Source organism: Gavia stellata, chromosome 7 (genome assembly GCF_030936135.1).
Source record: "Gavia stellata isolate bGavSte3 chromosome 7, bGavSte3.hap2, whole genome shotgun sequence".
Taxonomy (NCBI): domain Eukaryota; kingdom Metazoa; phylum Chordata; class Aves; order Gaviiformes; family Gaviidae; genus Gavia; species Gavia stellata.
The window spans coordinates 1,603,457-1,616,897 of record NC_082600.1 but is presented as its reverse complement, the minus strand read 5'-3'; the positions used below and the strand labels follow the sequence as shown (position 1 = coordinate 1,616,897).

General features: G+C 43.6%; 2 protein-coding genes across 2 annotated transcripts in view; one reads left to right on the top strand and one right to left on the bottom strand.

Moving 5' to 3' along the window:
* FANCM (FA complementation group M) overlaps window positions 1-8,156 on the bottom strand; it is an 83,095-nt gene extending 74,939 nt beyond the window's left edge. The window contains exons 1-4 of the mRNA XM_059819733.1: window positions 7,718-8,156; window positions 6,785-6,957; window positions 4,970-5,047; window positions 4,121-4,279 (exon numbers count right to left, since the gene is read on the bottom strand). Coding sequence (XP_059675716.1) covers window positions 4,121-4,279; window positions 4,970-5,047; window positions 6,785-6,957; window positions 7,718-8,156 — 849 coding nt within the window. The remainder of the gene's footprint in view (window positions 1-4,120; window positions 4,280-4,969; window positions 5,048-6,784; window positions 6,958-7,717) is intronic.
* Window positions 8,157-8,421: 265 nt separating this feature from the next.
* FKBP3 (FKBP prolyl isomerase 3) lies at window positions 8,422-13,342 on the top strand. The gene is made up of 7 exons (XM_059819297.1): window positions 8,422-8,532; window positions 8,608-8,709; window positions 8,789-8,896; window positions 9,279-9,414; window positions 10,421-10,488; window positions 12,081-12,178; window positions 13,094-13,342. The coding sequence occupies exons 1-7, from the start codon at window positions 8,422-8,424 to the stop codon at window positions 13,146-13,148; spliced, it is 678 nt and encodes a 225-aa protein (XP_059675280.1). The 3' UTR covers window positions 13,149-13,342.
* The last annotated feature ends 99 nt before the right edge of the window (window positions 13,343-13,441 follow it).

Below are 13,441 nucleotides of genomic sequence, written 5' to 3'. Positions count from 1 at the left end.
ATTTCATGAAGTATATCACCAGCGTTATTTATTGATTATAGGATCTATGCTTTAAATAGATCTTTTTTGTTCTTCAGTTACAACATACAAAACAGCAACCAGAGCCAGGGTCTGCTAGCTTACAGTAGTATTAAGTGGCAAACAAAAATGGAACTATGTAGTACTGCTGACTGAATAAACGTATAGGTCTCAAGAACTTTAGGCCTCCTGGTTCTGCAAGGCTCTCTGCTGCACAAAACTGACTTAACTCTTAACCTAAAACCTCTTGCTGAGCAGCAGGATCAGAGAGTGCCAGCTGGCCCTGCAGACCCTGCTTAAGCATGACCAAGGTGCTCTCTGGTGGTTGCTGCCCACAGAGATTACAGAGGGAGACAGCAAGGAAAAGAGGGGGAAAAAATAAATTAAAAAAAAAATAGAGAGAGAAAAACCTTAGTTTCAACACAAACAAACTGATAGTCTTTGCGGAGAGAAAAAAAAACTACAACAAAAGAAAAAACAATCCTCTCTTCTTCTGAATGGCCGCTATCCCTAGCTGTTCAGAGATCCTGCACTAGTCCAGCACAGACATTTGTATTGCCACCAATTAACTGGATGTTAAACTGATGGGGGGAATCTCAAAACAGACTGTGAGTTTGGGGTCGTTCTTATTCCAACCAGAAAGCTATCAAATCTGGTTTGCCAGGTGACAGTGCAAATTGCGCCAGTTGTGGCCACAACTAGGAATCACTTTGACTGATGTGCCAATTTAAATGCACATTGAAGTATTTCTTAACAGAACAAGATGATGAAGGTACCTGACATGTCTTATTTCTCTCAATTTGTTCAAGATACAGAATCATAGTCAGGGAAAAAAATTCAGACTTCCTTTTCAAGATGTTGAATTGTTTTCTGCTTGATTTTTATTTATTTTGCTTTTTATTTATTTTTAACATTTCTTCAGATTGTTGGAAATGCCAGCCAGTATTAAAGTAAAAGCTAACAAATTAATGGAAAACAATAGAAAGTTTTCAAAAACTGAGTTGAGTAGAGGGCCCAGGGAGGCATTAAATAACAGGTTTTTTGCCCTCACCCTCCCCCCAAGATTTTTATAAGAGCAAATAAAAACGATTTTCACCTTTGACATGATTTTATGGCAAATTAAAGAAGTTTCTGCAATTTGATTGCTTTTGCCAGTTATAGAAATTATTTTAATGCTTTGGCACAACAAATGGCAAATAGCTATTGGAAGTAGTTAAATCCTCTCACCATGTACTAGTTTGTACATACTTTACATTTTAAACATCTACTGCAAAAAGCATTTGCTATATCTTATGTCTCTTTCCATAGGCAACATTCACCTAAATACTTCTGTGACTCAGCTGCTTGTGGGTATGTTATAGAAACATTCTTGTTACCAAAATATAAAAATAAGGTATTTATCTGAATGTGCTGATATCCTAACTGCAGCAAAGTGTTCAGTGTTGTTTTATGTAAAACTGTGAATTCCAAAATAGTATTTATTTTGACTTATGTTAGATGGCTTCTGCTGCTGAGAAAGAATCAATTAATCTCAAGTTTGAAGATACACTTTATGGCTATGGAACATTGTACCAGCTTCTGTAAACGGCCTTCACAAGCATGGGCACAAAGAATTGTTTTTTTTCACTGACACACAATAAAGCTTACTTCATAGTTACACCAGGGAATGCCAAGGAAACATTACTATTACTCAAATATATCATTTTTGAAACTCTGAAGACATCATGTCAAGCATAATTACCTAACTCCTGTTATCGGAATAGGTATTTTATTATCCATCTGTGGCTCTACTTTGTAAGCCATTAATTAATGGATTTTCATATTTAATTTGAAGTTATTAGGTTTCCACTATTCAAAGGAGATAATATAACAGAATTCACCCATATTTTTAGAAGATTAAATGATGTAGCCTTAACAGATAAATGTTGTCCTGCATACTGTGTATTTTCAGAACAAGCATTAGTGCCTAAAAAGTTTATTCCAGCTATTGTGATACTCAGGGCCTTGCTTATTGTATGTATACAAGTATAAACATAATTTTTCCGGCATTGTTGCATTGTGCTGTTTTACACTGTTCTTTGTTTTCACTGAAATGTTGTCTTGTTTACTGTCACTGTTTGTCAAAATTAAAGGTAATGATTTTATTGTGCAGATTACACCTGGCTTTCATTTTTGTAACAGACATACAAGTCCTTTTGCTATCTTTCCTTTGAATGGGAACAGCAGAAGTCACAAGTTGCTATTCTGATTTTACAAAAGCCATTTAAGCCCCAAATTTGAAATGTTCACTCTAAGATGCAAAAAAAACTTAAATAACTTTCAAAACCCATATATTCCTTGAAATAAACATGTACATTTGGAGCTATGGGTCTCCATGCTGCAGCGAGCAGGTCTGCTAGCAAACTCACTCCTCCTCACAGCAGAAGCCATCCGCAAGCCCATTTTTGTCAAGCATCCAGCACAGTCTCCCACAATTCTTACTGCAGCACAGACTGGTTTCAGAATCAAACTGTAGAGAAACAATACTTAACAAAGAGCAAGGTATATACTTGAGTTTTCTCCTAAATCCTGATGCCATTCAGAACATACTTCACAACTGGCAGGGGACAAGGATAACGCAACATGTACTTGTTGCTTCTGTGGCTGCACTCACATTATCTATCCTGATCTCAAACCGCTCAGAAGCCAAAACACAGGAGCACAGTAAACGGTGTAATTTAACTTCAGGGCATGGCCGAGGTCCATCGCTGTGCTGCAGAAAACTGCACAGCTACAGAAACACCTCTGCAGAAACTGGGGTACAGGAGCCGCTTTTGAAAGTGCCGAGGTCTCCAAGACTAAGGCTTGGCTTGCCCGCTAACACTTGGGCACCATCCCTTCACATCCTCTGTCCTCTGTGTTGTTACAAGTCGTATTTTCTAAGTAAAGCAGTAGCAATACAAATGCAAATACCAGATCAAAGAAAGGAAATAGAAACCACTGAAGCCACAGTGACAGTTTAGTCAAGGTTTGTCTATACTCCTCAATTACACCAGATAAGCCAAACCTACGTGCTTATTTCAGCTTAAATCTCGAGTGAAACACCTCAAATTAATTCCCTGCACTCAATACGAGCATTCAGAGGCACCTGTAGTGATGCAAAACTATCTTTAAAGCTCTTGCTAGCTTATCAGTGGAATTCTTTCACTTAAATACACTCTCAGCTTACTGGTTTGAAAACAGCTGATCTAATTCAATCTAGAAAATGAATAAACAATTTTGCCTTCCAATGGTCTTCACATAAACTACACCAAAATCATTAAACTTCAACCAAAAACATACTCTAAGGCCAACAGTCTGACCCTAACTTAATCCTGATTTTTATGCCTCTTACCAAAAAAAAACCCCATACATTTTGAATTTTTCGAAGTGGTATCTTATGTAATACCATTTGTCTACTAGCACCTTACTGAGAAGACATAGACCATTAAGTCATCACTGACTGGTTAACAGCTCTGGCCCCTGCTAATCTGTCCTATATTTGGACATTACCTACTGGAAAAAAGAAAAGAAAAAAGCTCTCAAGAGAAAAATAAAATAAAACACAAAACCACCCAAACAAATTAAAAAAATCAAGGAGAACTAAGTACATTTACAGATGACTTAGAGCTCTAAAGAATGTTCTTAACCAGAGAAGATGTTTCAGTCAATGTACAGTTTTCATAAGGCTGGCAATAACCTGGACAACACAAGCATGGCCATTCTCAACATCTTAATACTATGAAATCCAGCCAAATTAAGAAGCCCTCAGTTTAGGTCTCATGTCAATTTTACAAGGACTCCTGAAAGAGGATGAGAAAACTAATTCAATTGTAAGTTTTCCACCAGAGCTTTTTAAGTTATTGCAAGATAACAGGTATCATCAGTGAGAAGTGAAACAGCAGCTGCTGTAGCTGAAACCATGTTCTTTCCTTTGCCTTACACTCAAAGGCGAAGTTAATTGCATAGGCATGTGTTACCTTTATAAGTTATTGTTAGTCTAGATAGACATGTTAAAATAGGAAGGGAGATTACATATTTAGTGACACTGTCCATTGAACAATAAAGAAATGCAACAACTCACCCGGATGTAAGCATTCTGAATTTCTACCAATTCTTCACCAAGCGGAACAACAATTTTTTCCACTTGTCGCTCATGAGAATAAGGCTGAATTTCCGGAGAATCTTCAGCACATAGCTCTATCTGAGCGATGAGTAAGTTGGAAATAACTTGCTGCACAGCCTGTTTGAGAAGCCACAAAAAAGACCACATTTGCTTGTTAACACTCCAACAATGCAAGTCAGTATCACCTGAAAGTAACTGCTTCCATATTTTAACAGGCCTTGAATGTAATTGTAAGGGAAAGGTACCTACTACCTATGGATGAAAAACGAAAGACTGTCCACTTAAAGATCTCAAGTAGTATACAAAGAGCCGATATAGTAAGTTCACGAATGCGAAAAGCATGCTATTGCCTGCGGGCTGGAGTGACAGAACTCTCCCTTTGGCTTTAGGTGCACCATGAAATACCTGATGAGACTTAACCTGGAGCTGGGAGCTTAAACTGAATTTGGATGTCCATCTGCCTTAGACTGAAAACCTAAGCCTTACTTACATTTACCCAGTATACCACCCTGAACAGAATATGAAAGCCATTTTGCATTGAGAGTATATTTTTGGTTCAGGTAGGTTTGTATTCTCAAAAACCAAAAGGTATTATTTCCTTTCAGAAAGGTCAGGAAATAAATAATATAGAGTCTATAGCATGAAAAAGACAAACCCTTAGACAAACAACTAATGGATTGTGAAAAGATTCAGTATTTATGTGGAATTCTAATAGACTTCAGTACCCTGCACAGTGTTCAAACCGGTATTAAACATAGCTTCTACTGAAACTTCATTATTTCAACCATGCAAGTAGATTTGACTCACCTTTGTATCACTGCCTGGTGTGGCACTTAGGGCCAAGATTCGAAATTGACTTGTGTATTTGCTCAGTTCCCTCACAACCTAAGAACAAGAAAGTTTCCCTTAATATCCTTAAAGGAGATTATTCGCTTATACAAACTATATCAATGAAAATACCCACTATATAGAAAAAGCTTTACAAAATATTCCAAAAAGAGTATATCTAAATTCAGATGGGAACAAGGAAGTGTTCAGTTTATAACCATTTTATCCAAGAACGCTTAATCTTGATTAACTATATTACCCCAGTCCCATTCAGCAGAACAACCTTGGTAAATTATGAAATTATTTTTCATTTGATTTAACAAAAAGATTAACAGCACGTTAACTCAAATGAGCTGCCAAAAAGTAAGTTTGAAGAACCACTCTAAAAAAAGTAAACCATGGATGATTACTCCCATGAAATCTGAATAGTGATTAGATGACAACCACCATTCAGTTGAGTCTCACTTGGAAATGTTGCATTAGCAATTGGGAAAATGGCTGAATATTCCTTAGACTTCCCATGTTCTCATTCTACAACCCTCCCTAAGACCAAAACTGGGACAAGTACAATAGTTGCTGAACATTCAAGCAACAACCAAATTGCCTCCCTACTTCTTTTTCCCACAGAGCCGAACTCTGCCAGTGCTATAAGTGAACACCATGCCCTCTGACCAACCACCTTGTCCTGCACAGGGAGGGGAAAAAACAAAAAAAGATTACAAATAATATGACATAACATAAAAGCTACAGAGAATAAGTGAACGGAGACTAGAAAGGAATTCAATTTGTGCTGATAGTTCTACTGAAGATCATGCAAAGGTACAGCTAAAACAGAGAACAAAGCCTGCCAATTTCACAGCCACAGGCACTGACAGGGCTGATTGAAGAGATTTTTCTCAGCTGTAGCTAAGACAACTCAAAACCCAATGAACACAAGTCTTGGCTCTGTGTTACAGAGTAATTCATGTAACAGTAAAATATCTTAAGAAAAGATTTTTATATAATATTTTGAAATAAAATAGCCTATAAGCTTAAATTCTTTGAAAGTGAAGTTGCTATAGTTCTGAAAAATGACAGAAGAAAACTGGCAAACCAACATGTACTGTTCTAACTTGGCAAGCTACCATCTCTTTTCCAGCATGCCAAGTTAGACGAGCACTAAAAAACACCTACTTTCCTCTAAAGAGGCCTAGTAAGCAACTACACACAACTCCATATACATTCAGTCAATGTATATAAAATTATAACTTTCTTTTAGGTCACACATTGCTATGAGGAGATTAAGCCACGATAACACAGTCTTTGCTAATCAAGACAAAACCCAATTTTAAAACGAAATCTTGAACTAATTTTACTAAGATAAAGAACTTTACAAAAAAAGTCTGCACTTTTTTCTGAAAAAAATACCTCCCCCCATTTAAGAGGTATTTCAACATAGCACAAACACACCAGAGTACACCTGCAAATACAAACACATCTGAAAGAAACAGCATACTGACTTTTTTTTTAAATTGCCCCAGTCAAAAAAAAATATTTTGAAGCAACAATTACAATTTTATTCAGACATTAAAAAAATCCCCACCTCACCTTACCAAGTTTTAATACAGGTTTTACTTAAAAACAAGGCACTGACAATGTAGAGGACTGTTTGATCTCTTTCAAACAAAGCTAAGGACCTAAAGGACAATCTTCCTACAGTAATGATGACAGTGACACTTTAAGGAGATCCTGTAAGAGATTTTGGGGGATGTTTTTTGTAATCGTGAGACAGGAGTGGGGTGACTCCAGCATTACCTGACAGTAGGCGTGATTTCCAAGGGCTTTGTGGGCTTCGTCAATAACCAAACACTTAATCTCTACAGCAGGACATGTCCCACGCGAAAGATCATTCACCATTATTTGAGGCGTAAGGAAAAAGACTCTCTTGGTAGTCCACAATTCCCTCCGACTGAGGGCTTGGGTTCCCCCTGAAATTAAAGAAATAATATTAGCAAACTGTTCTGCTGAGAACACACCAGGAGCCACGACCTGAGAGCAACAGCAGAAGGCGGATGGGGCTGGCAGACACATCTCGGCTTTGGGAAATGAGTGCCTTTTAAAATAGCACGCATCTTGATGCTAGCCCCATTTTCAGGGAGAAAAGGTGAATACAACGACTAGGAATATTGTTTGCATTAACACACTAAATCCAGAACTGCGGAAAACAAGGACAGAAAGCTCAAGATGCCTCCTAGCCACCCGCAGCCCTATACCTAACCTACACCACCTCTGACAAAGGTTTGCGCTTAAGAACAGGTTATGGATTCAGTTGTTAAGGCTGTTAGCTCAGTGAGCAATAAATTGCAGTTCATGGGGTTAAGAAAAAAAAATTATCCTTTGGCTTAAGTTTCATACAGAGCATATTTACTGTGCAGACATTCACACATCTGTGCGGAAACCCTAAGGCTCTACGAACCACTGGGCTGCACCCCAGAGCTCCAGAAAACATCTTCGAGGGCTTCCTCACCCTTACGTTGGTGACCTGGGGTTGTAACTATTGCAAAACCCCACAAAAGGTTCTCGCCCTAAAAAAAACCCCTCTTTTTTTTCCCTCTCCACTGCGGCTTTTCACGTTGCCCGCCCTTGCCTTTAAGCTAAGCAGCCTGGATGTCTGCGGCTCCTCCGAGGCGACCCCCGAGCACGATGCGCCCCGGAGCAGACCCGGCCCCGGCCCCGCCGCCGCCCTACCTGTCATCTCGGCCATGTGCCGGGCCGGGATCCCCATAACGCGGGCGCAGGCCTCCATCTGCTGAGCCACCAAGGGCTTGGTGGGGGCGAGGAAGAGCACCTTGCCGGAGGGGAACCAGCGGTAGAAGTTGTACATGACGACGGCGGCCACGAAGGTCTTACCCAGCCCGGTGGGCAGGCAGACCAGCGTGTTGCCCAGCAAGGCGGCGCGGGCCATGCGCAGCTGGTAGCCGCGCTCCGGGTAGTTGGTGGGGTAGATCCAAATGGACCCCGCCGCCGCGCAGAAACCGGCCACCGGGCTCGGGTCCGCCGCTGCCGGGCTCGGGTCCGCTGCCGCCGCGGCCGCCGCCAACAACAGGTCATCGTCTGCCGCCTCCGGCGCCTTCCCGCCCGCCGCGCGCCAGGCCTGAGGTAACGTGCGCTGCCGCCCGCCGCTCATCCTCCCTCAGGGCGCCGCCACGCCGCGCGGCTCCCGTCCGCTCTGAGGTAACGCGCGCCAACGCGCACCGCCCTCCATTTTCTCTCAGCGCCGCCGCTCGAAAACCCCGCGGGAGCCGCCGCAGGGACGAGGGGGTGGGACGGAGGGCGGCTCCGCCGCCCTCCGTCCCACCCCCTCGTCCCTGCGGCGGCTCCCGCGGGGCCGCCGGGAAGGCTGGGCGGTGCGTGAGGAGGAGGCGGTGGCGGTGGCGGTGGCGGGCGGGAAAATGGCGGCGACGGCGGGTCCGGCGCAGCCCTGGAGCGCTGAGGAGCTGCGGAGCGAGGCGCTGCCCAAGAAGGATATCATCAAGTTCCTTCAGGAGCACGCAGCCCAGGCGGTAAGGGCGGGAAGGGGTGGGCGGTGTGTGTGTGTGTGGGGGGGCTCCTCCGCTGCTCACCGGCGTGTCTTGCAGTTCCTGGCCGAGCACAAGCTGCTGGGGCAGGTGAAGAACGTGGCCAAGACGGCGAATAAGGAGCAGCTGATCGCGGCCTACACGCAGCTCTTCCACACGCAGGTGCGGGGCCGGGGCGGCGGGGCCGGGGGCCGGGGGTCGGGCGGCGGCTGACGGCTGCCGCCCCTCTTCCTCCCCTCAGCGGTTCAAGGGCACGGACGGCGCGGAGAAGGCGGCCGAGAAGGCGAAGCCCGCTAAGGCGGAGGAGGCCAAGGGGAAAGCGGCGAAGCCCGAGGAGGCCGCGGAGGAGGTCGGTGCGGCACCCCCGCCTCGCGGTGTTTGGGCGATCGCGTGGGGCAGGCAAATTCACCAGGTCTTCAGAAATGTGGTTACAGCAAGAAGTCTGGTGTTTGTACCGTGTCTTAACCGTACGCAGCTTCTGTAACTTGAATTAGTGATGGGCCCTGCGCATCTCTTCCAAAGCTTGTCTTTGCTGAAAACTGCGCCAACGCTGCTACATTTTCCCCAAATATTACAGCACTGCAGTAGCGCGTGAAGACTTTAAAACGTGTCGTTCGCTAACGCTGCATGTGTTCATTTGGTGCCTGGAACTAAGTGGTTGCTGGGTCTTGAGTGTAGTGGGTCTGAGACTGGTTAATGCAGCAGTCATAACTCTGTTTTTATAAACTTAGGGGCCACCAAAGTACACAAAATCAATTTTAAAGAAGGGTGATAAAACCAACTTTCCGAAGAAAGGAGACACTGTTCATTGTTGGTATACAGGAAAACTACAGGATGGAACAGTCTTCGATACCAATATTCAGACAAGTAAGGTCATATATACACTGTTTGGCTTTTGTTGCAAATGCACATAGAGGAAATTAGCTGGAATCGTTAAGCAGCCTTGGGCAAGCGTTCGCTTCTGGAAGGTGCGCATGGGGGGAGTCCTGACAAACTGCTTTTGCCATCGTGTTGTTGAGCTGACTGGGGCTGTCCCTGCAGTCTGCTCCTGGGGCCTGTTTTTCCATGAGGGAATGCAGGGCAGTATTTTAGGACTGGCCGGTGTCAAGTGACACTGCTGCATCTTGCCAGATGGCACATTCAGCATTCTCAAGGCTGTAGATAATGTGAAATGCAGGGATTTAGTCGGTACTGAAACTGCTTCAGAGGAAAGACAGTTCCTGCTCGGGGAGCTTCCCTTATCTATGGAACTCAAGCACTAACAGTGGAATTAGTGTCTCTAAATAGATGCATCTTGGTGTGCTTCTGTGATACACCCTTAAAAGTGGAGGCACTGGAGTGAGAGTGATTTCAAGCAGTCTGGTGTACCATACCCACTGCAGAGAAGTATGCTGGTATTTTTGTGACAGTTTCTCGATCAGAGGATTTAGGTATATGAAATTCTGCAATACTAGAAACGCTTTTCCAGCAGTGATGCCCAACACTGAGAGGAACAGCAGGGCTGTTGCTGGAATACTGTCTGTGATCCATTGTACTTGTTGTATGATGATGTACGTTCCCTATTGACTTTGTTTCACTGAAGTGTTTATGACTTGTACCATCGACTTCAGTAATTCAGAAATGAGTCTTCTAGGTTCACTGGATCGGTATCTGAAAGATGCTCATCAACTTTAGCTCTTGGTGCAACTTGAATGTTTAATAATGTTTTTAGTGCACAGCACTGAATTTTCCCCTAAAAATCTGACAGTGGGCTAAAAATAATGTTACAGGAACAGATATTTATATAAAGCATGATCGTAGTAGTAATTTTAGATAGAAGTATGGTATGTGCTGGTGTGATGTTAAAGCAAATGAACATAAAACTGTCTTTCAGGTTCAAAGAAGAAAAAAGCAGCCAAACCTTTAAGTTTCAAAGTTGGCATAGGAAAAGTAATCAGAGGTGTAAGTAAACCATTAACGACTCCCTCAGAATCCAAAAAAGTTTTCATTCTGTAGGATTTATGACCGGGCTGCAAATTTTTGAGTTGCTGTTGTTGTTTCTTGTGGATGTAAAAAGGCAAGTTGAAAGCGTTTACATCCGCAGGATGTATTATTGATTCTTTACAGATGCATTAATCCATCTGCAATGTCACTCCTCTCGTTAAGTAGCATGTGGAACACAGGGTGACAGCTATGTGTTCCTCAGGACAAGCACAGCCTTCTGCGTGCTTCTGTCTAGTGCTTTGCACGATAGACAGGGTGATCAGGTTCCCGGGGCTCCATCGATCGCTGTATGTGTTTGGTGTGCTTTAGTCTGTCAGAAGATAGTTTTCTCTCAGCATCGTTTTAGTATTTGCCTCAGTGCCGCTTCGCACGTGGTTCAGTTCATCTGTTAACTCTGAACTGGATGCCGAAACTCCAAATTCTAGTTGCTGTCGTGCACTGAAATGAGTTGCAGTTTTGATGCTGTAACTCCTCTGCTCTGTTCAGCACAGAGTCCTACAGTAGTGCAGGTGGAAGCTGTGTGAGGGGAGTATCTAGGTAGACTAAAAGCACTCAGTAGAAGAATCGAGTGTTCTGCACGCCTATCTGCTTGCTTACATCTTGAAGTCCCAGGGGGTGAACTTGGTGTGTCTAGGAGATACCAGCGTATGTGCAAATGAGGCGCTTAACTCTTGCCTTGCTGCTGCTGAGCCAGTGGTGGAATTGGTGGCTGGCTGCACAAGCTAAGAATGCAAGAAGGAGCTTATGCTTACCTGATTTAAAAACCAAAACAAACCCAACCCAAGCCAGCATAATCTTCCATGCAGCTGCGATGCAGGAAAAAGGCCTTTATGGATGATGGGACTGCTGCTGGGAAGGGGAAAATGTCACTGGGCTTGTGGCCAGTACTGCAGAAGCAGCAGTTGCCTGGATTTTTCTTTAGCCTCTCGGCGTAGCGCTCCTATGTCCGTGTGGGTGCCAGATCTCTTCCTTATGCAGTTACAAGGCGTGGGCAGCAGCTGTTCATTGTGAAATGCTGATACGGTGCTAAACTGGATGCCGGCTTTGGGCAGCATTGACATAAAATTAGCCTTGAAGCATCGGCCTTAAACAAACGCTCATCCATTGATGCTGCGGAGTGGCAGGGAAACACGAGGCAGAGAGAGACAAACCCTTTGGTACCCTGAGTGCGGTGGTCTGCTGTGAAATGCTTTCTGGAAGCGCGAATGCTTATGTTGAAACAAGCATGTTACTTCATTGATTCGCTAATGTCTTCACAACGTAAAAGCACGAATCTGAACTACGAAGTAGAGCACAGGCTAGTGTGGAAGCAGGGGACGCCAGCCAAGGGGGAGTGTTTCCACACATAAAAAGAACGTGGCAGTACCGTGCAGCGCACACGCTGGGGTGGGTGAGCATGCTGGGGAGAACGACGTGGTACTGCGCAGGTATTCATAGGAGCAAATCACTAAAGCATATGAAATGCACTTTTTCTTAAGCTCTGTGAGACTGCTGTGTTCTTTTGTTGTTTGAGTTTGTTTTGTTGTGTGTGTTTGTTTGGTTTTTTTTAGTGGGATGAAGCTCTCTTAACAATGAGTAAAGGAGAGAAGGCTCAACTGGAAATTGAACCTGAGTGGGCCTATGGCAAGAAAGGGCAGCCTGATGCTAAGTATCCTTCCACAATCAGTTACTCATTAAGTAACTTGGAAATGCTTGCCGGAATAAAGTGCTTTATGGACAGGAATACGACGGTGAGAGCATTCACTTGTTACTCATAGCTGGCTTTAGAATATTAACAATACAAAAAAATATAGTGACCTTAATGGATGGATGCAATTGCCCATTTGTTTTGAAGAAAAACTCCTGTCGGGAGTACTGCAGAGGAAAACTTGCTATTGTTTTCTGCCTGCTTTTTTACTCCAGCTGCTTCCCAATGCTTATTCCCGCAGCACCGATGGGGATGCTATATGAGGGAGGTGGGAGGAAAGTCACCTGCTGCAACTGTAGAGACAGCAGTTACATCTGTCTTGGCTAGGACAACCGGTTCTGGGGTACAGCTGATGTAGGGGATTGAGTGAGCGAGCGTGCAGAATGTCTTACGCAGTCGTGTTTCTCTTCTACCAGCGCTTCTGGAGGAAAGGAAGCAATTGTTCTCTCTTGTGCAAATCCTGTGTCATGATAATTTAAGGGACTGTTGTCTAGAAGTTCTTCTTCCCTCTGTAGTATATTTAAACAGTCTAACCTCCTCCCAGAGGAAGACCAGTGACTGTCCCAGAAATGGAGACAACACTTAGGCAGCTCAGGTAAGGCTGAGCTGCTCCTCCTCAGAGGAACGGGAATAATGAGAAGCATGTCTTAATAAAGGTGTATCATCTGCAGAGCTGGTACTGAACGTCTCATGACAACTCATGTTGGACGGCAGCTGTGGTTCCATACTAAACCCAAGATGTTAACACGGGTCAGTGAAATGCAAAACTGACAGATGAGGAACCAGAGAACAGGTGGTAAATCACTTAACAGGGATCGATATGTCACTAACTGTGTGGTGGGTGAGTTCTTAAGCTTCCTTAACGTGTGCAAACAGGATTCCACCAAATGCAAAACTTTTCTTTGAAGTGGAATTGGTGGATATCGAATGAAATGAAGAGTTTCCTTCGCTGCTGGGAATCCATTTATGATCAAGAAAGCTTCTGACAACTGCAGTTTTGCTCTTGTAACTTCAGGATATAGTTACAACTGTGGCCTTGTACTGAAATCAAGTTTGTTTTCCCTGCCCCCAACTGCTGTACAGTAACATACCACTAAAGAAAACATAGTTTGTACATGCAAGTGACTTCACTTCTTTTGTATATGATTACCTCAAAATTTCTTTCTCTTACTATGGGGGGAAATCGTGTAGATCTCCAGCGAAGTGTTGAACTAGGCCCCTGTG